General features: G+C 38.7%; 1 protein-coding gene and 1 long non-coding RNA gene across 4 annotated transcripts in view; one reads left to right on the top strand and one right to left on the bottom strand.

The window, feature by feature from the left end:
* igsf3 (immunoglobulin superfamily, member 3) overlaps nt 1-13,310 on the top strand; it is a 132,883-nt gene extending 119,573 nt beyond the window's left edge. For 2 of the 3 annotated variants that reach the window (XM_069889221.1, XM_069889218.1), the window contains one exon: nt 5,871-13,310. In XM_069889221.1, coding sequence (XP_069745322.1) covers nt 5,871-6,121 — 251 coding nt within the window. In that variant the 3' untranslated portion in view covers nt 6,122-13,310. Of the gene's footprint in view, nt 1-4,151; nt 4,560-5,870 lie in introns of those variants that run through there. The other variant, XM_069889219.1, reaches the window with a different exon arrangement.
* Nucleotides 1-20,059, bottom strand: part of LOC138738632 (uncharacterized) — a 49,943-nt gene that overhangs the window by 17,823 nt on the left and 12,061 nt on the right. The window lies entirely within an intron of this gene.

Below are 20,059 nucleotides of genomic sequence, written 5' to 3'. Positions count from 1 at the left end.
TAGTGAATGCCTCATAAAGTACCGTCATAACCTGCTCTGCCAATCTCTGATTTGAGGGCACATACTCACATCCCTTTGCTCCTGCTCTATCCTTTGTTCTATCATTTTCCTTATTCTTCTATTTTAAGTAGCTCACCTCACATTTCTCCAACTTAAACATCTGACCTTTCACCAGGCTATCTATATCTTGCTGCATCCTACCACTACACTCATCGCAATTCATTTAGCAAATGTGGTTTGCAACTCTAGGATAAGGTCATCAATGAAGGTTCAAAAATATTACTGGCCACAATGTCAATCCTTCAGAACATGCCATTATTCGCCTTTTATTCGATAAAGAAACATCTCACTTTTATCACTTAGGCCAAGTGAAATAAATACATTGCAGGGTAATCCCAAATCCTTGGGTCACTTAAAACAGTTGGTTATATTTGCAATACAATACAATGGCCCATAAAGATTTGAAGAACATAAATGAAAAGGTCATTGAACACCTGTGTGAGCAATAGACCTGATTTTGTGAAGCTGCTTGGAATAGAGCCAGTAGTGCTCCATTAGAGTTCCAGTGAAGTGTCAATCTGCATCATGTGCTCACGTTCTCCGAGTGGTACTTGAAACCAGAATCATCTGGCTCAGACCTAAGGAAGCTATTACAGATCCATGGTACCATTGGAAAAATTCCTGGAAAGTTAGTGCATCAGTTAGTGCATCAGTTCTCAAATTGTCTCTTTGGATCTGAATTTGTATATCCTTGATGCCCCATCTGAAAGTCAAAATGTTCATTTTTATCACTGTTTATTACTTACGTACCACCACAGAATAATAAATTCTAATCAAATGTCTATTTTTATTCTTAAAAATGTAATTTAGAATTTATTTCATCTTGTATCTATTTTGATAAGTGACTTTGGACAGATCTTGTAATGTCAGCCCACTATTTAAAGTTTACAGAAGTCCATGGATATGTTCAGGGAGGTGATCTTGTGGTTCTTCAGTGAGGATGAATAAAAGACTTGTGAATATTTTGGAGAAGAGTAGAGGAGAGGGAGGCACTTATGAGGTGGAGTTCAGGCCAGTTGCATTGTAGAATATTTTGTTTTCCGGAAGAAAGTGGCAGCTGTCTTTGTGCTTAATGTATCTTTTAAAAATAAAATAGAACATATGCTGGAAATTTGAAATGAAAAGAAAATGTGCTCTACAGGTGAGGCTGCATTTGTGGAGAGACATTTCATATCCAAAACATCTACCCTAGTATTTTCTCCTCAGAAGATGCATACTCTGCCGGCTGTTTCCAACAATTTCTGGTTTTATTTCTCTTTTACTTTTTTTGTATTATTGTTTCTTGAGATCAGAGAAGGGCTCCTTAAAGACAGTGAAAGAAATCTAAGGTATTGATCCTTGAGGGGAAGCAATATTTGGGAAACTGGGATGGGGACAACTGCTGAAACCCACAAACTAGGTGTATCAATCCTCGGTCAACTTCAGTTTGTGCAAATCAGCTGCAAAATTCCACTCATTAACCACACAGTCTCCAATGTTTTAAATTTCCATAGGTGTGCTTAAACCACTACTTTGTCAAATCCCTTCCTAACCTTCTGTTGCCTTAAACCATACTTCTGACCATCATAACCCTTATAAATGATTGTAGGCTTTCCCATCAAATGCTCCTATTTATAGTTAGAAGTACCTTGGATAATACATCTGTTTCATCCACACTCTTAGCTAATTCGGTTCAATCGCATCATATGAGCAATTGCTGGAAAGCAAAATATCATTGCTGTAACATCGTCAGACATGTCAGCCCTAAGGGCAGTGTCCCGGGCCTCAGCTGCTTTATCAATGACCCTCCTTCCATTATAGTGGGACGGTTTGGTGACAGTTGCACACCGTTCTATTCAATTCACAATTCCTTAGCAAATTGAATAGCCCATGTCTGCATGCAGTAAAATCCAGATAACATTCAGCATGCATTGATAAATGGCACAAATTTTCTGAGCCATGATCACTACCCAATAGAAAAAAAGAGTCCAACCTGCCCTTGACAGCTAACACCTTTACATCCCTCCCCATCCAAATCTGAGGGGGCCCATTGATCAAAAACAACAGCAGGTCAGAGGCTGGTATCCTGCACTGATGTTTGATGTGCCAAAGGCTTTCCATCTTTACACAATCCACATGTCAATTTTGTAATAGAATATACTCCACTTGCCCAGATGTGTGCAATCCCAGCACAACTCAAGAAGCCAACACTAAGACAAAGCAATCTGTTTGATGGCCAACCATGAACCACAGGTGCACAGTGGCAGCAGTGGATGTCATTTACAACAAAAACCACAATAACATACCCAGACTATTCCAATAGTCCATTTATAGCCAGGAAGGACAAGGATTTCAGGTTTTTGGGAACACCATCACATGCAGGTTTCCTTGAAGCTGCACATCATCGAGACTTAGAAATATATCACCATCTTTTATCCCTACTGGCTTCAATCTTAGAACTCATAATTAAACAGTTTAATTAAGAGTACCTTCACTAGAAGGGCTGCAGTGACTCAAGAAGGAGAATACCATAAACTTATCAAGAGCATCATTGATAGGCAATAAATGTTGGTTTAGCATTTAAATCCAAATCCTTCTGCGCCTTCACCCTTCTTTTCTTGAAAGTTCCCTTTTGAAAACCCATTTTGTGGTGTCATTGAGACAAGAAAACAGGCAGTTTAGACCATGCCAACCATTGGGCACCTATCAACACAAACGTTAGGTTATCTCTCACACTCCTATCAACTTTATCACCACCACCCGTTTCACCAGGGGAAAGAAATTTCCTGCTGCCAATTAATCTGCCACCTACCAATTAACTTGCCATTGGCACATGGAAGGAAAGCAGACCACCCATGTCATCAGAAGAGGAGCTTGCAAACGCTGCCTACAGTGGTCAGTCAAGGTTGGGGTCAAACTAGAGTCTCGGGTTCAGAGAGGCTTTTGCCATTCTTTTTCAAATGTTGTGCTCGCCTCAATCTTTACCTCATAATACTTCAGTAAAACACCTTGGCAGTTTTTGTGTTAATGGTGCTGTATAAATGCAAGTCAATGCTGAGGTGTAGAGAGTAACAAATGTGCAGTAGCAAGACTAGCTGGCAGTTCTATAGCATTCTTTTTTTAAATTTTTTTAATTTTTTTATTTTTCACACCATAAATCACAATAGCCATGATATACACTTTTTCTTTTTCACACATTTACAGTGACTTTTTCTCCCCCTCCCTCCTCCCAAGCCACCCCCCCACCTCATCCATTTTAGGTATACAATCTAGGTTGCATTAATTCAGTCAGACAATGTTGTCATTCAACAAAAATACACCAGAAATTCTACTGAGTCCATTCTTTTCTTTCCTTCTCCTTCCATCAACTTAGGTAATGTTTGTCCCCGGTAGGTTTTCGCTATTGTATTTAATGTAAGGCTCCCATACTTGTTCGAATATTTCAATATTATTTCTTAAACTATATGTTATTTTTTCTAATGGAATACATTTATTCATTTCTATATACCATTGTTGTATTTTCAAATTATCTTCCAATTTCCAGGTTGACATAATACATTTTTTTGCTACGGCTAGGGCTATCTTAACAAATCTTTTTTGTGCATCCTCCAAATCAATTCCAAATTCTTTGTTTTTTATGTTACTTAGGAGAAAGATCTCTGGATTCTTTGGTATATTGTTTTCTGTTATTTTATTTAATATCTGATTGAGATCATCCCAAAATTTTTCTACTCTCTCACATGTCCAGATTGCATGAATTGTTGTTCCCATTTCTTTTTTACATCGAAAACATCTATCAGATACTGTTGGGTCCCATTTATTTAACTTTTGCGGTGTAATGTATAGTCTGTGTAACCAATTATATTGTATCATACGTAGCCTCATATTTATTGTATTTCTCATCGTTCCAGAACATAATTTCTCCCATGTTTCCTTTTTTATCTTTATATTTAAATCGTGTTCCCATTTTTGTTTAGTTTTACCATTTGTTTATAGCATTCTTAATGTTTGGCAAAAATGCCCCACAGCAATTCATAGAGGTGTGTAATTTAAAGCCTGTACTTAGTTTCACATTTCTTTTGGTACTCAAAAAACTAAATCTCTCTTTGTAGAATGCAAAACCAGTAGCGTGGGATTCAAGAAGAGTTACTTTTGACACCCTTTCTAAAGCACAGTGGCATCGATCACCCTATGTTTCCTCAACAACACAAGTATACATTGAGTATTTGAAAGGACACATTATGCTGGCCCTCCTCTATCCTGCATGAAAATAGTGCATTAATCATCTTTGCACATCTTATTTTTCATAATATTACTTAAGTTTCTTTTTGAAACAGTCTTATTGCCAACATTGACATAAATGCTAGTAACATCAAGATCAGATTTTATTGTCAGGAACGTGTCACAAATTTTGTTGTTTTGTGGCAGCATCACTGTGCAAACATTTATGTAAACTACCTTACTAAATAAATAGAAGTGCAAGAAAAAGTCAAAGCAAGGCAGTGTCTGTGGTTCATGTTTATTCAGGAATCTGAATGGCGGGTAGGTGGGGGGGGGGGGAAGAAGCTGTCCTTGTGCCACTGAGTGCTCATCTTCAGGCTTCTGTACCTTTTTTCCCCCAATGGTAGCAGAGTGAAGAGGGGCATGGCCTGGGTAGTGAGGGTCCTTGAGGATAGAGGCTGTTTTTTTAAGACACCACCTCTTGTAGATGTCCTCAACGGAGTGAAGTCTGGTGACTGTGATGTCACAGGCTGAGTTTACAATCCTCTAGAGTTTTTACTTGTCCTGAGCATTGGCACCTCCACACCAGACAGTGATGCAACCTGCCAGAATGCACTCCACGGTACACCTGTAGACATTTTCGAGAGACTTCAGTGACGAACCAAATCTCCTCAAACTTCTCACGAAGTATACCTGCTGGCGAACCTACTTGGTGATTGCATCAGCATGGAGGCTCCAAGGAGATGTGGACACCCATAAATTTGAAGTTCATGACCCTCTCCACTGCTGACCCCCTCGATGAGGACTGGTCCGTGTTTTTCATATTTTCTCCTGAAGTCCATAATCATCTCTTTGGTTTTGCTACGATTGAGTGCAATGTTGTTAATGTGATACCACTCAACTAGCTGATCTATCTGTATGCTGTAACATTGATAAATGCAAATCAAAGCCACAAATCTGGGAAATCTGAAACAAAAACAGAAAATGCTAGAAATAAATAGGAGTCTCCTGAGCATTGTAAGAGATAAAGCAATGCAATCTCTGTGGGATTAAACATTCAGAATTAGAAAGGATGTACTCACAAACATTTCATTGCTTCTTGTGAATTGTTGGAACATTTAAACTCAAGTAACATGGTATCATTCCATCAATTCTTCTCTTTATAAATGCCAACTGCCTATGAAATAAATCTCCTATCCCAGGAGTAAGCCCAAATTAAAGAGAAAGTAATTATATTAGAAAGGCAATTGTGGTTTTGCATTTAAAAATTGTGTCTGTTCCAGAGGGTCAAGTACAAATAAATATGCATAAGCTATTCACCTATTTCAGAATAACATCTGCCTTTTTAATAGTTCTCTGTTAGAGCATATGTAGTAATGACAACGGGTTCATTTTTAAAAAATCATTCATGTCTTGGATGAAAGAATTGCTGGAACCTCAGAACGCTGTCCCCAACGTGTTTCTTTTCATTAGAATAAAGGATGCCTTAGGCACAGATCTATGCCTCACTATTCAGTGACACTGAAGGAAAAGAAATATGAACCAGTTTAATAGGGGATGACAAAACAAAAGCAAGTTTCTGATTTTTTGTTATTATTTGTTTCCTACAGGTTCTTCTCTTCAGCAAGCAGTTTGTTCAAATGATGCCCTGTTTTACTTCATATTTTTCTATCCCTTTCCAATTTTTGGGGTCCTTCTTATTGCCATTTTACTGACACGTTACAAAACCCTAAACTCTCAGAAAAAGTCTGATGCCAAAAATGGTGTTCCATTACTCTGGATTAAAGAGCCAGCGGTGACTTATTCCCCAACAAGCCTTGAGCCACCGGATTTCAGAATAGGACCAGGAAGTATCGCTTAACGGAGGAAAGAAAAGGATTTTGGATAAAATAAATTGACATTCAATTGAAATGATCAAGGTTATCATGGATGAAGGGTGAATATTCATCCCAAAAATTAAAATTAAAATTTGAAAGACCATCCTCCATCCCTTGAATCATGAATGCACATTCTGAGGTTACTGGATTGAGAAATAGGGGAGAAAGGATACATTTATTGTAAAATGTTTGGCTCAATTGGCCACTTTCCCAATATACCTAAAAAAAATTTTGGTGGATCTGGAATGTTTAATTTCACATTAATCTGTGATTAGCGATTCATTCCTGGCTAATAGTGATGAGTGCAGTGTACATCAGCAACATTATGTCTTGTCTCTTAAAGACCCTGAGGCAGAACACAATGTACTGCTGTTGCTCTATGGTGTGGTTAGTGCCACTGACCACTGATGAATTTCTAGTCTTTTGCCAACTGTTTTCATTGCATGAGTGTTCTGCTTATCACATTAGTCTGCTATGTGTGACAAATCTGATGTCAGAAAAAAACAATCTCCTAAATGTTAAGAATATAGGACTGTCAGCTGGATGGAAAATGTTGAACTATAATCTAAGTATGAAGATTTGTTTCCCCCCCAAAAGCTTCATGACTTTTAATTACCCCTTGGTTTGGATAAAAGAAATGAGAGTCAACATTATATCGAAAGCAAGACGCAACTGGAGGGATTATTGTACAGCCAGACTTCCTACTCGACTAGCACAGCTCAGAACACTGAATCACAGAAACAATGAAAGAGGAGTGGGAAGATCACAGATGTCTAGAAGGAGCGATACAACTGAAGGATTGTAGATGTGTCAGGCAAATTTATAGGTTTGACCAACGTCAAATGACTATGATGTGCAATAGAAAAGCCATGGATGACACCTTGTGCACAACAGTGATGGACATTAATGTTATGATTGCATTGTTACTTCAATGTTCCCCAAGTGCAGGATGTGGGAAAATGAATTTCCATTCCTTCCAGTGAATGCACATGAGGATCATACAGATTTTTTAGCAAGTATAGCCAATTTTGTTCATTTAGTGTTTTTTGAGACGGAGTCTAATCAAGCTGCAGCTTTGTAGAATGGAAAGTAGTCGTGCAGCTGAATACATTGTTTTTATACTTAGTTTTTTGCACTTTTTAAAATAACTTTTTATTCCATGTTTGAAAAAGTGATTATAATTGCTTGTTTTGTTTCTGTTTCTTTGAAAGAGTGCTTGCTGTTTGATCAAGAGAATTAGTTACCAACCTGACCAACAAAGTTCATTGGTTATCAGGATATTAGCCTTTGCTATTAACCTGCCAATCTAAATTACATAGTACTTGTCTCAGCTTACTTATCTTGGAGAATCTTCAAAGAAACTCTTGTTATGCCATGCAGAAGATCCATTTCTATTTGCTAAATCAATCTTAAACTCCCTGCGAGCAATTTAGGGATTTTTTTTAACTGAAATAAAAATGACTTTCATTGGACCAATCATAAATTCCATAGGTCAAGAAATAAAATAATAACAAGAAAAAAGTCATTAATATTTACGGAACATTGGTGAACAGAAGTGACTGGAGCTTGTTGCAAAAAATGACCAGGAGGATTCTGCAAATGGGAACATTTTACATCAATAGTGACTGTCCAAACAAACTGCTACATCTCCCTCTGTAGATTGGTAGATTTTCAAGTTGAATGCATTTGATTTCATGCATCATATGATTTGAATTGATGGATGATTAATTATCCAACCTTGAATGATTGCAAAGCTGTTCCCTGCTGATCAGAATTGAGGCAACTATTTATGGTTAGAACATGTGGAAAATTTATCTGAAATTATTATATACGTTACATAAATAAAATGAACTCTGCTCTGACATGCATGATTTATAGACATAGGTCCATGGTAAATCAGTGCAACAGTAAATACCTAGCAGGTCTAGCTTCTGCATTATTGTTCTCAATACCAGGATTTTAGAACATAGCGGCTGGAGGTTCTGGCAAAATCCTCACAGTGCCTTTTTTCCACGAGACATTCCACCAATGAGACCTTCAGACAATGTTTTGTTCCTTGTGTCACTGCTTTATTCTTGTCTTTCTGTACTTTACTACCACAGATGATTAACGTATAGCACAGCATTGGGTAACCAGCTGGTCTGGAGTTGCTTTGTAGCCCGCATCAAAACTATATTGATTAATCAGAGTTGTTTGAAAGCCTGGATTCAGATATAAGGTTCCTTGTCGGACTAACTATGTAGCTCAAGGATCTTCTTGTGTATGTGATCAGTTTGACATAATATTTTTATTAGCCAGGGAAGCAAGGATTTCTGATGACTAAACTTTTCTTTGGCAATCCTTCAGAACTGAAAGGATGTGGTTTTGGTCCAATGGCAAGGAGGTCCAAGACAGTTGGAGACTAAGCTTTGCTGCATAGACTTGGCATGCATGCCCCCACATAAGTATGCAATCATGCCCCTATCCTTTTCATCAGACCTGATCCTGCAACCTCCACCCCTGCCCCTTCCCCTTTATCTCTTATTTAGTCTATTCTTGCTCAGTCTTGCTCCCTGTGTTTCCTTCTCCCTAACAGTCTTCCACAGTCCATTCCTTCCTATGGTCAAGTTACCTCCCTCTCCCTTCACGCACTTCTGTCACTTATCATGTTTCCTCTTTCTTGCCCTTTAAATTCTTCCACTGTCCAGCCCTCAGCTCCTTGCTTTCACCAAAAATGAGGCTGTTGAACCACCAGTGTTACTTTTCACAGCTGCTTGATGCTCCTTTCTTCAACAATGTTCACTCTCCCCACCAAGGTCCTACAGTTGTTGCCAAGTCAGGAACCTCCAGACCGCTCCCAGAAAAGATTGGGAGAATCTTGATCCACCAGTATTAGCAGAATGATGTCAACAGGTGGCAATGTTGGCGAGTCAGTGGGCACTGGTACATGATTTGCTAGCCTGTGAAAACAGATGTATTTCAGCTACTAAGGCTTCCAAACACCCTAGTACATTCACAAAGTGTAACTGAGTACATTCATCAGTAGAGGATAAATGAGCAGTGCATATGGTTGACAATTTACTCTCTTCTACCCAACTCCTCCAACATTCTTCCCCGCCCAAGCAACCTCATCATTTGGGTCAACATTCCCACATGGTTTTACTTCCACCAATTATAAATAATGGATCTAAATACTAACCCTGGAGGAATATGAGATGGTCATTGGATTAATTGTAATTGATTATATTATTTCCTCTCCTAGTCATACACATTCACATTGTGATGTAACATCTGTTCTGCACATCTTGTTCTTCCTAATGAAACCAACAGTTTTTTTTTACTTTCTGCCCTTATAAAACATTGCCAAAGGAGGTTCATGGCTCAGAAATTATACTTTCTAATCCTGGACCAGCTTGAATGAATCTGTTCAGTGCTTAACATCTTGTAAGCATCAATTGGAGAGTGAGGTACTTGTTTACTTAAGTAATTTGCTTTCATTTGTGAAGCTAGTAATTGTTCGGCATGGTGCACTTTTAGAGTGACTTTTAGAGAGTAAATCAATATAGTTTAGTGTAGCCAGAGTTATAAAAATTAGCTTTATTATATTAAACAATACTGAACAATTTGAACTTGATAATTTCCATTTCATAAAACTGAAGCAGTTTTCTTAATTATGTCCAATGAAACATAGCAATCTACAAAATAGTGGAACCGAAGTGAAAAATTTATCAAAGACATTAAGTGTCTGCGCTCAAGTTTAAAAATGTGTTAAAAATTGTGGCTTTAGCTGGAAGAGAAGTTCCCAAGTCAAAGAAAACTTATTCTGGCTGAGACCTGTAACAATTCTTCAAAAACTATTTTTAATGCATAAATGAATATAGAAATCATTGGGAACAATGATTTCTTTCTGGATCAATGCTAGAATCTGGATCTAACAGGAATAGGACAAGATGTGGAAGGTAGAAATTAAGATAAGTAGCAGATCTTAACAAAAATGGTATGTCAAGAAACAAAGTATTGCAAGTCAAGGTTCAAATTTCACTTTGTGGTACATAATATAATTCTGAGTGTGCTGTGTGAAAATTTCCATTGTTTTAATCTGGAATATCTTTTTGGTATTTTGTCCAACAGGGTGAAATGTTTATGGTATTTATGAACCACAGCATATGTCTCCAGAGACCACAAATAAGGAAAAGACCAATTAAGTCTTGGGAGATTAAGTTGAGAAAGACTGTATTAGACTTTACAACTTGAAAAATTACACAGCAACTTTAAAAAGCAAATATAATTAGGCCTCCTGTGGAGTTTTAGTAAATGCACAAATACTTTGCAGACTGGATTAAATAATTGAATAATATGAACCACTCAATCTTTTAAAGTTTGTGTTTGGCACTTCATTGCACACTGTAAAAATCCTACATTCAGCATTATATCGGCAATACAAGTCATGCAAGCATACTCTTTCATTAATATTTAAATTGAAGAATAATGACATGAATGATATACAACATTCATATCATACCCTACAGGGGGAAAATGGAATGAAGGCATCAATGGCAAATGCTGCAATTTTCTAAGAGTAAGAATTATGGGTATAATTTTATAAACTTTCACTATCTACTTATGATTAAAAATAGTTTTATAAAATGTGTAAATATAAAACCAATGTACTACTTTCATATAGAATACACAAGAAATTCTTAGTTTTCACCAATGAATGCGCCAGAAAGCAAATGATCATTTTTTTAAAAAATAAAAATTCAAAGTAGCATTTCACACAATAGAATTCTAGATCTTTGCTTTCTTCTCAATCTAAAAATTATTCTGTTCTTGGTTCTCCACTTAAAATTGTCTATGTAATCTGAGTGAGCTGGGTTTTTTTAAGTACGATGCAGAATTGCATGTCAAGTATTATTGAAGAGAGTTTGATAAAACAGAATATATTACAAATGTATCATTCTAAAGCCTAATCATTATTATTTTCTTGATATGTTCATTTCTCATCATATCATGCCACTAGAATCCTGTTGGAATATATTTGCAGAAGCAACTTTTATATACCTCACTCCATCCAAATGCTCAGTTTCAAGTACTGTATGACCTTTGTGAATCCCAATAGGGCATTTGATTAAGTATAGCATAAAAGGATTACTTGATGCTTTTCTCATAATGTTTACACAGTTTCTTCAATCTTTCATTGGCTGTTTTTTGCAATCTGATTCTTTGGAACAAACTGTAGGATCTAATCACTGCCTCTAAGGAACAGCATATTGAGGAGAGCTAGTGATCAAACCTCTAGCCTGCTTCATTGCCTTTTTGAGTCAAGCTATCATTCACAGAATCATAGACAACAGAAAGAGCCCATGCCAAGTATTTGCTATCTCTTTTTTTTAAAAAAATGAATCCCAAAATCTACTTCTCCAAAATCTTGTAATTTCTATCTTCATGACAGTGGACAATTAACCTTTCAAGTTACTATTTAAGTTACTCCATTTTGCTTAAATCCATGTGCTTTGTTATCCACTTGGAAAATATTGATTCTATTAAACCTCGGTTTTAAATATCATGTAAATTTGTGAGGGGCTGTGCTGAAAGGGTACAACTCAAATATACCAGCTGGAAATTACAGTCAGTCAGAAACGCCCCCAAACTTCATTGTGCAAAATCAAATGTGTTGCTGAACAGAATTTTTAAAAAAATCATCAGTGGTGCATTTGAAGCTACTTTGTCACCAAATAGTTTAAATTGATTCCTTTGTCTTCCAGTTCTTTCATCAGCTGGAACATTATCTTTGGGATTAGACTGCTTGAGAAGTGGGCGAGAGGTAGAGATCAGCAATGTTCTCAGAGCAGAGACTTGAAGGGCCAAATGACCTTGTGATCCTATTATTTTTTGAGAGCTGCAACAAATCTCACTATAAATTTGCATTTCAAAGAGGTAGTAATTTACAGTATATGTTAACACACATACTAAATAATAATTAAATTGATTCATACTGTTAAAATAAAATTTGACACATTAAAAGTAGATGCCATGAATACATGTTTTAGGATTAGTTACCTATCACAGTAAATGTATTAAATATTTAAACAAAACAGCATCTTTCTATCAGCTTACTAGGGTGCATTTAAAATCGAATGATCAAAGGGTATTTTGTTGCCATTAATTCTGATGAAGGCTAAATATCATGTTAATAATAGCAAGGTTCAATTACTTGTATAATTTACAGCACAGTTATCAACTTTTATTTCTCCCCACTACTCCAGCCTTAATGGCACATCTGATAAGATTGAACAGTTGCTGGTCAGGATCAGGCATGAACCTGATAGCTAACAATCTGAATTATCCACATGGTATGTTAATGTGTCACTGGATCAGTGGGTTGGGGGGAGTAAAGTGACCATTACAATAATAATCATTTGCCTCTAAAACTGGCTCCACTGAATAGTTTCTCCAGTGTGTGTAAGCTATCACTTTTTATGCAATATAACACTTCCATTGTTGTATATTCCATTTAATGTTGCTTCATTCAGGATTTCTCACTTCTTTGTAAGTTTGACTATTTAAACAGTTCTGCTAGTCTTTGGCATAATTACATTAAACTATTTGATTAATTTAGTACATTTAACTGTACTCTTGGCATTTCTCAAGTTGAAGTTGGACTCCCTGCACTGTCTTCAGGTAGAGCTATTATACATGAAATGACCCTCCTGACTTGAAGTCTTATTGTCAAGCTCATGTATAACGTGCTTTAAAATATTAAAATTAATTGATAAGTAAAAGTATCACACAACCAGCCCGATGTACACGCTTCTTGTAGGTGGGCAATTATTTTGGCATGTCCTGCTACTCAGTTAATCCAATTTTAAATTTTATATTGTGAAGTGGAAACCTTTACTCCGAACCATTTTGGTACCGTTTGCACTGTAATTATGTACTCACTGTAATCTAGAATTCCAGTAATAAATGGGAACTTCAGTTAGAATGCTAACGTAGCTTCAGATATTGGGATATTCCCAATAATACATTGTTTCGATGGACATCTTATTTTAGAAATTTTCTATGTATCAATAATGCATGATACTGCTGAATTTTATTTGTGATATGTGTGTTTAATGTGAATTTTAAAATGTGATGTGCTTTGTAAGAAAACTTGTTATTTAGTTGTTAATAAAATTATGGGTCTTGAAAACACTCAAGTTTCAGCTCAGTTTAAAGACCTGTGATTGTAAAGGTTTCAATTACCTCCTTGAAATCCTCCTGGTTCCTAGACACCAGTTGCATTCTGTTCTCTTACCCCCGCAATCAACTTTCCTTTTAGGTAGTAAGAATTGGCAGATGACATCAAGAGAAATAACCCTAAAAGCTGCATTGCTGGCATAAATCAAGTAAATAATTGTCACCCAAAACCCTGGAAAAACTCCTTGGTCACAGTGCCTTGTATTTTTTTTTGTATCCATCTGAAAGAGCAGTTCAGGCATGAGCTGAATGTTTCATCTGAAAACCAGCATCTCTTGTGACGCAGCAGTCTCAGTATTTCACCAGTGTCAAGTCTACTTTGTGCTAACACCTATCAATAGGTTTGAACCATTAGCTTTTGATGCAAAATTAGGGCAGCTACCTGTGAAACAAGACTGATGTCTATCAGGGAGTCAGCAAGTTCACTGTAAATGTAAAAATGCTGGAGAAACTCAGCAGGTCAAGCACTGCCCTTTATATAGCAAAGGAAAAAATAAGTAACCGATGTTTTGGGCTTGAGCCCTTCATCAAGGTATGGAAAAATGTCGGCAGGCATCCGAACAAAAGGGGGGGAGGCAAAGGCAGGAGGTGATAGGTGGAGAAGGGAGGGAAGGAACAACAGCGATCAAGGGGAGGAGGGAGAACTGGAAAGGGGGAGGGGGAAGAGAAGAGCAAATTAGCAGAAACCAGAAAAGTCAATGTTAATGCCATCTGGCTGGAGAGTGCCCAGACGGAAAATCAGGAGTTCTTGCTTGACCTGCTGAGTTTCTCTAGGATTGTGTATTTACTTCAACCACGGTGTCTGCAGACTTTCATGTTTTACTAGGTGCACTGTAAATGTTGGGCACAATTTGATCATTACCCTAGCAGCAGTTTTAGGCAGAAATACTACAGTCCATCCAGCCCATCTCTACAAAATTTCTGCTACTTTAATCATTCTTGTTGACTCCAACTTGTTACCTCCTCCACTTTGGAAATTTTTATTTTGTTCACTAAATTTAGGCTGACATGGCACTTCTTTGTTTTCAGGAAGGTGGTTATTGTTCTTTAATTGCTCCAGTCATTTTAGCGAAAATATTCCTATGACAGTTAGCTAGGGAGTTTTTGACTGTTGCCCATCGTTGACAGTGACAGTCTGACTAAATCAGAATAGTGTTTAAACTGGAGGTTAAAGTGTTTATAATGAAGTTTGTAGGTCCGGAACACACTAGAATGTACTTTATGGTTATTATACACACACAGTAATGCTCGTCATCTGTGACTCCGAAGATGTTGATAGTAGGGGTACTTACGAATGGCAGTGTTACTGAATGTCTTCTTCTTTGGCTTGGCTTCGCGGACGAAGATTTATGGAGGGGGTAAATGTCCACGTCAGCTGCAGGCTCGTTTGTGGCTGACAAGTTCGATGCGGGACAGGCAGACATAGAACATCCAACAGTGCGCCCCTATGGCCCATGATGTTGTGCTGACCTATATAAACCTATTTCACCATCAAAGTAACCCTTTGCAACCTCACAACTCAGAACCCTCTATTTTTCTTCTCAAGAATATTTTTATTGAATTTTACATAAACAAAATCTGTACAGAAAATTTGTAGAGTGCACAACATAGGTGTCAAATTTAAAGAGTCCAACAAAAATGATCAAACTTATAGAGCACATTCATAATAAAAACTCATCGTACAATCCTATCCCAATCACCCCTTTGCCACTTTAACCCCATCTAGAAGCTGGAGTTGTATTTTTAAAAGTGTACTTCGTTCCTGGAGAAATACAATAAGGTGCTGGAAGTCAGGTTTTATATATAGCTACACTTTTGGCATCATTATGTGGGAAATATGCCAAGGATACAGAACGGTACCCTGAGGAAAACCTGCATGGCCTGATTGTGGGATGATGTGTTTCCAACAACCACAGCAAAGTACCCTTCTGACAGGTATGACAGTAATTGCTGAATTTTTCCTTTTATCTCCATTAACTTAATTTTGATTATGACTACTTGTACCATAACACTGGACAATACATTTTTTCAAAGGTTTGCTTCCAGAAAAGAAATTGAAGATTATGATAGGCAACTTCAAGCTGAGCACAAAGATAATTTCAGATTTGCTGCATCATGTAAGAAGTTGGAGAAACATTAAATGAACTTTTACTGAATTTAACATGTTGAATAACATAATGTACAACTGAACCAAGTTCTCAGGTTGACTGCACATGTGCAACAAATGTGAGGAGCCCAGGGTTTGACTTGGTCATCAATTTTACAACAAAGTAGAGCTCATGGGATTTCTTACTAGGTGAAGTCATGCTACACCTTTGAGGCCTAAGCAGAAACTCGCCACATCACAGCTGATGTGACATTGGTGAGATATTTCTGTTCTATTGTATCTTCCTTAAGACAATAAAGGCTATTGTTAAGTACACTCACTATGCTATTGCCTGAAGAGCATGTGCATCAACATGTGTTCAATCTACTTCAATGTAATACACAACACCAGCATATGTGAGCTGCTTTTAAAGCCTGTTTCCATCTATCCTAACAAAGCATTCCCAGGCCAAAGACAACATTTGCATAGCACCTGGACAGAGTGCATGTCTAGGCATGCTTGGACTGACCAAAACAGCTTGCTTTGTGGGCAATATACTAGTCAACTTAAAATATAACATGAAATCACAAACACAGGTTATATCTAAAAGAAAAAGGTACATGAAAGGAATTTTTTTATGGTGATTTTCATGATCAGCAAGCCAAAATGCAAAAAATACAACCAAAAGTGTTCAGGAAGCAAAATCTTTGTTGTCCAGTGCAATTAAATATCAAGCACAATTGGTCTCATTGTAACTCTAGAATTCAGTTGTGTTTTTGAATGATGGAAAGGAACCAGATTCCCCAGGGGTAACCCACACAGACACAGGGAGAATATACAAACTCATTACAGTATTCTGTAATACTGAACTATTACTTGAATTCTGTCCTCTTGAAATAAAAACAGAAAATGATATAAGTATTCAGCTCAGTCTACATTCTGTGGAAACATTTTTAAAAAGCTGATGTTTCAATTAATCTTCATGAGAACTGGAGAATTTAGAAAAACTTGAATAATAGAATAAAAGCCCGTTGATACATGAAAAAAAGTGTATTCAAATAGTTGACAAATTTTTTTTCCATTACACAAGGGCAGAATTGGCTGCTTGATGTTTTGGGGATTAGATGTTTCATAAGTCCAGACTTAAATTATCTCATTTTTATGCAGATATTGATCCACTAGGTGAGAAGTGTAAAATTTTTGAGGCTTCACTGATTCACATGTTTTGGGAGTGTCCAAATTTAGAGAGATTTTCCAAATTTTATCAATGATTTTTAAGATTAATATGGAACTTTGTCCGTTAATTGCTTTGTTTTTTTTTCATGTGAGACAGATATAGTTCGGTCTGGAGAAAGTTTTAGCCTTTACTACATTGATAGCCAGATGAGCAATTTTAATGAAATGGAAATATGACTCTTCACCTACTTGTACATGGTTACATGATGTAATGTCCCATTTAAGTTTGAAGAAAAATAGATGCAACATTAAAGAAAGGATATCTTCATCATTGGAAGAATTAAGAATTTGAATGTTCAATGTCTGGAGGTCACTATCTGATCCATAATTTTCCTTTTCTTTTACAAAGGTTACCTTGATTAGAGGGAAGAGATAGATTAGATTTAGTTTTTAGATTTTTATTTTGTTTGATTTTTTTTTAGCAATTTTTATCTAAATTAATGGCAAATATGGGTTTAACAAGGTTATCATAGATTAATTCAATAACTTATTTCACCCGCCTAGCCAGCCAGACCAGCCAAATCATCCCTCGCGATCAGTGCAGTGACAGGTGTCACAGCCAGATCACCCTCAAACCCTGGAGGCTGCTTTCTTGAGATACCACCTCTTGTAGATGTCCTTCATGGACTGAAGACTGATGCCCATGATGACGTTAGCAGAGTTCACAACTCTGTCATCTTTTTCTATCCTGTGCTTTGGCATCTCCATACTAGACAGTGATGCGACAAGTCAGAATGCTCTCCACAAGACAGCTGTAGAAGTTTGCAAGAATCTTTGGTGACATACCAAACCTCCTCAAAATTCCTGATGAAATATAGCCAGTAGTGGGCCTTCTTTGTGATTGCATCGACAATGGAGGCCCTAGAACAGATCTTCAGAGATGTTGACATGCAGGAATTTGAAGTTCTTGACCATTTCCATTGCAGACCTGTCAATGAGGACGAGTTTGTGTTCTCCTGAAGTCCAAAATCAATTCCTTAGTTTTGCTAATATTGAATGTAAGGTTGTTGTTGTGACACCACTCAATCAACCAATCTATCTCACTCCTGGAGCTTCCTCACTGATGTCTTTGATTCTGCTGACAAACATTGGAGTCATTGGCAAATTTGTAGGTGGCATTGGCATTGTGCCCGGCCATACAGTCATGAGTGTAGGGAGAGGCCTTTTACCTTCATTAAAGGCCCTAACCCTTCATTAAAGCCACCTGAAGAAAGGGTGAATTTATCTTTTTATGGAGAAGCCCTCATAGAGCAACGACAGGAGCCACCTTCCAGAGCTGAGGGAAGTAGCACCGCCCGTCACCATGATATCATCCAGACGCACCAGCAAGTGAAAAATTAATCTAAGCATTCCTTTCCGAACAAAAAGCTTTACCCATCACGAATATGAACAGTGTCATGATGTGATTGATGTGGGTAATAAGTATCTGAGCACAGTGAGCCCTTTAAAATTCGCCCTCCTGGGTCTCGGGCTGAAGACCTCTTCGCGGCATGATCAGCCTGCCCCTTTGCAGCCGCTTTCAGGGGCATTGCCTTTTTATGGAGAAGGTGGAGCGAGTCTGAGTGGACACTCTAACGCACACATGTCAAACTCTGGCCCGCGGGCCATATAATTATATTTGGCCCGCAAGATCATACTAAATATATATTAGAGTTGGCCCGCTGGCCGCCGCGCCAGTATAGTGCATGCACACTGAAGGTGAAAATGAAGACGCCGGAGGTGTGGAGGGATCTCAGAGTCCCGAATCCCGGGGATCGGAGCGCCGCACTCAGCCCGCCCGGCTCCCGGACACACAGACGCGGCTGGAGTTGGGGACCATCCTCGCTGGGTCTGCGCTTCTGCAGCGACGCCGGACCGAACGTCTCGTTGGCGATGCCTTCCCCCTCGCTCCGTGCACGGCGGACCCTGCCTCCTGCTCCTTTTGTTGGAGATGAGCCCGGCGCCGTGAGATCGCAGTTTAATCCCTCTCCAGCCATGGGAGGGGGGTGAGAGCAACGCGCTCTTCTCAGCCAATTCCTCCACTGCCCCTGACGCCGGCGTTTCAACGGGGGGTTCGGGTGCCTTCGTCAGGTAACCGACCTGTTGGTCCAAGACAAGGGGAGAGCATACAAACTCCACACAGACAGCACCTGAACTCGGGTGAACGTGGAGCTGCGACCCCACATTCCACATCAGGACTGTGTGTAAGATTGGGAGCAGGGAGACGGAAGCTTATTTTGTTCCTGTGATTTAAGCCTTTCTTGGGGTGGGGGGGGGGGTCCTTCTCTGACCACTTGCCTAACAATTAACCTAATCAGATGTGGAGTTACCACAATACAACAGTTCTCAACCTTTTTCTTTCCACTCGCGTCCCTGTGCCATTGGTGCTCAGTGATTAGTAAGGGATTGCTTAAGGTGGTCTGTGGGTGGAAAGAAAAAGTTTGAAGACCACTGCTTTAATCATCCCTCATTGACTCGTCATGTGCACGGTTTCAGACGCTAAAGGAAATGGGCCAATGACAATGAAAGAGTTTATCCAAAACTATTATTAAACATTTATTTTAATAAGAAAAAGTTTAACATTACATATGTTGAAAGAAGAGCAAACATGCAGATGTTGTTGAAAATTTTCAATAAATAGTTCGTCCCTCGACTTAGTCCAAGTTTTTAATTTTGGCCCTCCGTGAATTTGAGTTTGACACCCCTGGTCTAACGGATCAGAGTTCGCCTGCTGAATCGGCCTTCAGAGCTTTTATAACGATAAGTGAAGCGATCAGTCCTGACTGTGGTCTTCCGATGAGTTCACGCAGAATCCCGAGGAAGAAAAAGCCCACGCTTTTTGTCAGGAATGGGGGAAAACTGGTAGATGTCTGAATGAGAAGGTGGGGTGAGGGAGTTACAAGGTGTTTTTATGGAGGGCCTCCACTTCGAGGTCAGCTCCATCCACTGAGAAAGAACGGAACGTACCTTATCATAAAGCTTTATGCGAAGGGGCATTTCGGTGTGTGCTCCAGAGCCGCCGTGGCGAGCAATGGCTGACTTCGTTACCCATCATCCCCCACGCAGCTGGAACCGCTCTGCCTTTCCCAGAGCGGTTCCAGCTGCCTGGGGGATGATGGGTAACGAAGTCAGCCATTGATCATTCTTATGCCCGACGAAATCTCTGGCAGGGAATGGGGAGGGGAGGGTCTTTAGAGATCAGGAATGCGGCACAAAGTCAGCCCGAAACTGCCCTCCAACCCCCAAGAGGAGGCGACCGCCCCCCACCCTTGCGCATGGGGTTGGGGTTGGGGGGAAGAAGCGAGAACAAACACAGGCAGCCGCAGGAGCCACGAGCACTGGGGAGACTCATTAGACAAGTGGCTGCAGGAAGAAGCCAGGGCTCTGTCTGACATGAACTGTT

The sequence above is a fragment of the Narcine bancroftii genome, chromosome 7, assembly GCF_036971445.1.
Source record: "Narcine bancroftii isolate sNarBan1 chromosome 7, sNarBan1.hap1, whole genome shotgun sequence".
Lineage (NCBI taxonomy): Eukaryota > Metazoa > Chordata > Chondrichthyes > Torpediniformes > Narcinidae > Narcine > Narcine bancroftii.
Note: the sequence above shows the minus strand (reverse complement) of the source record. Positions and strands in the feature narration are given on the sequence as shown.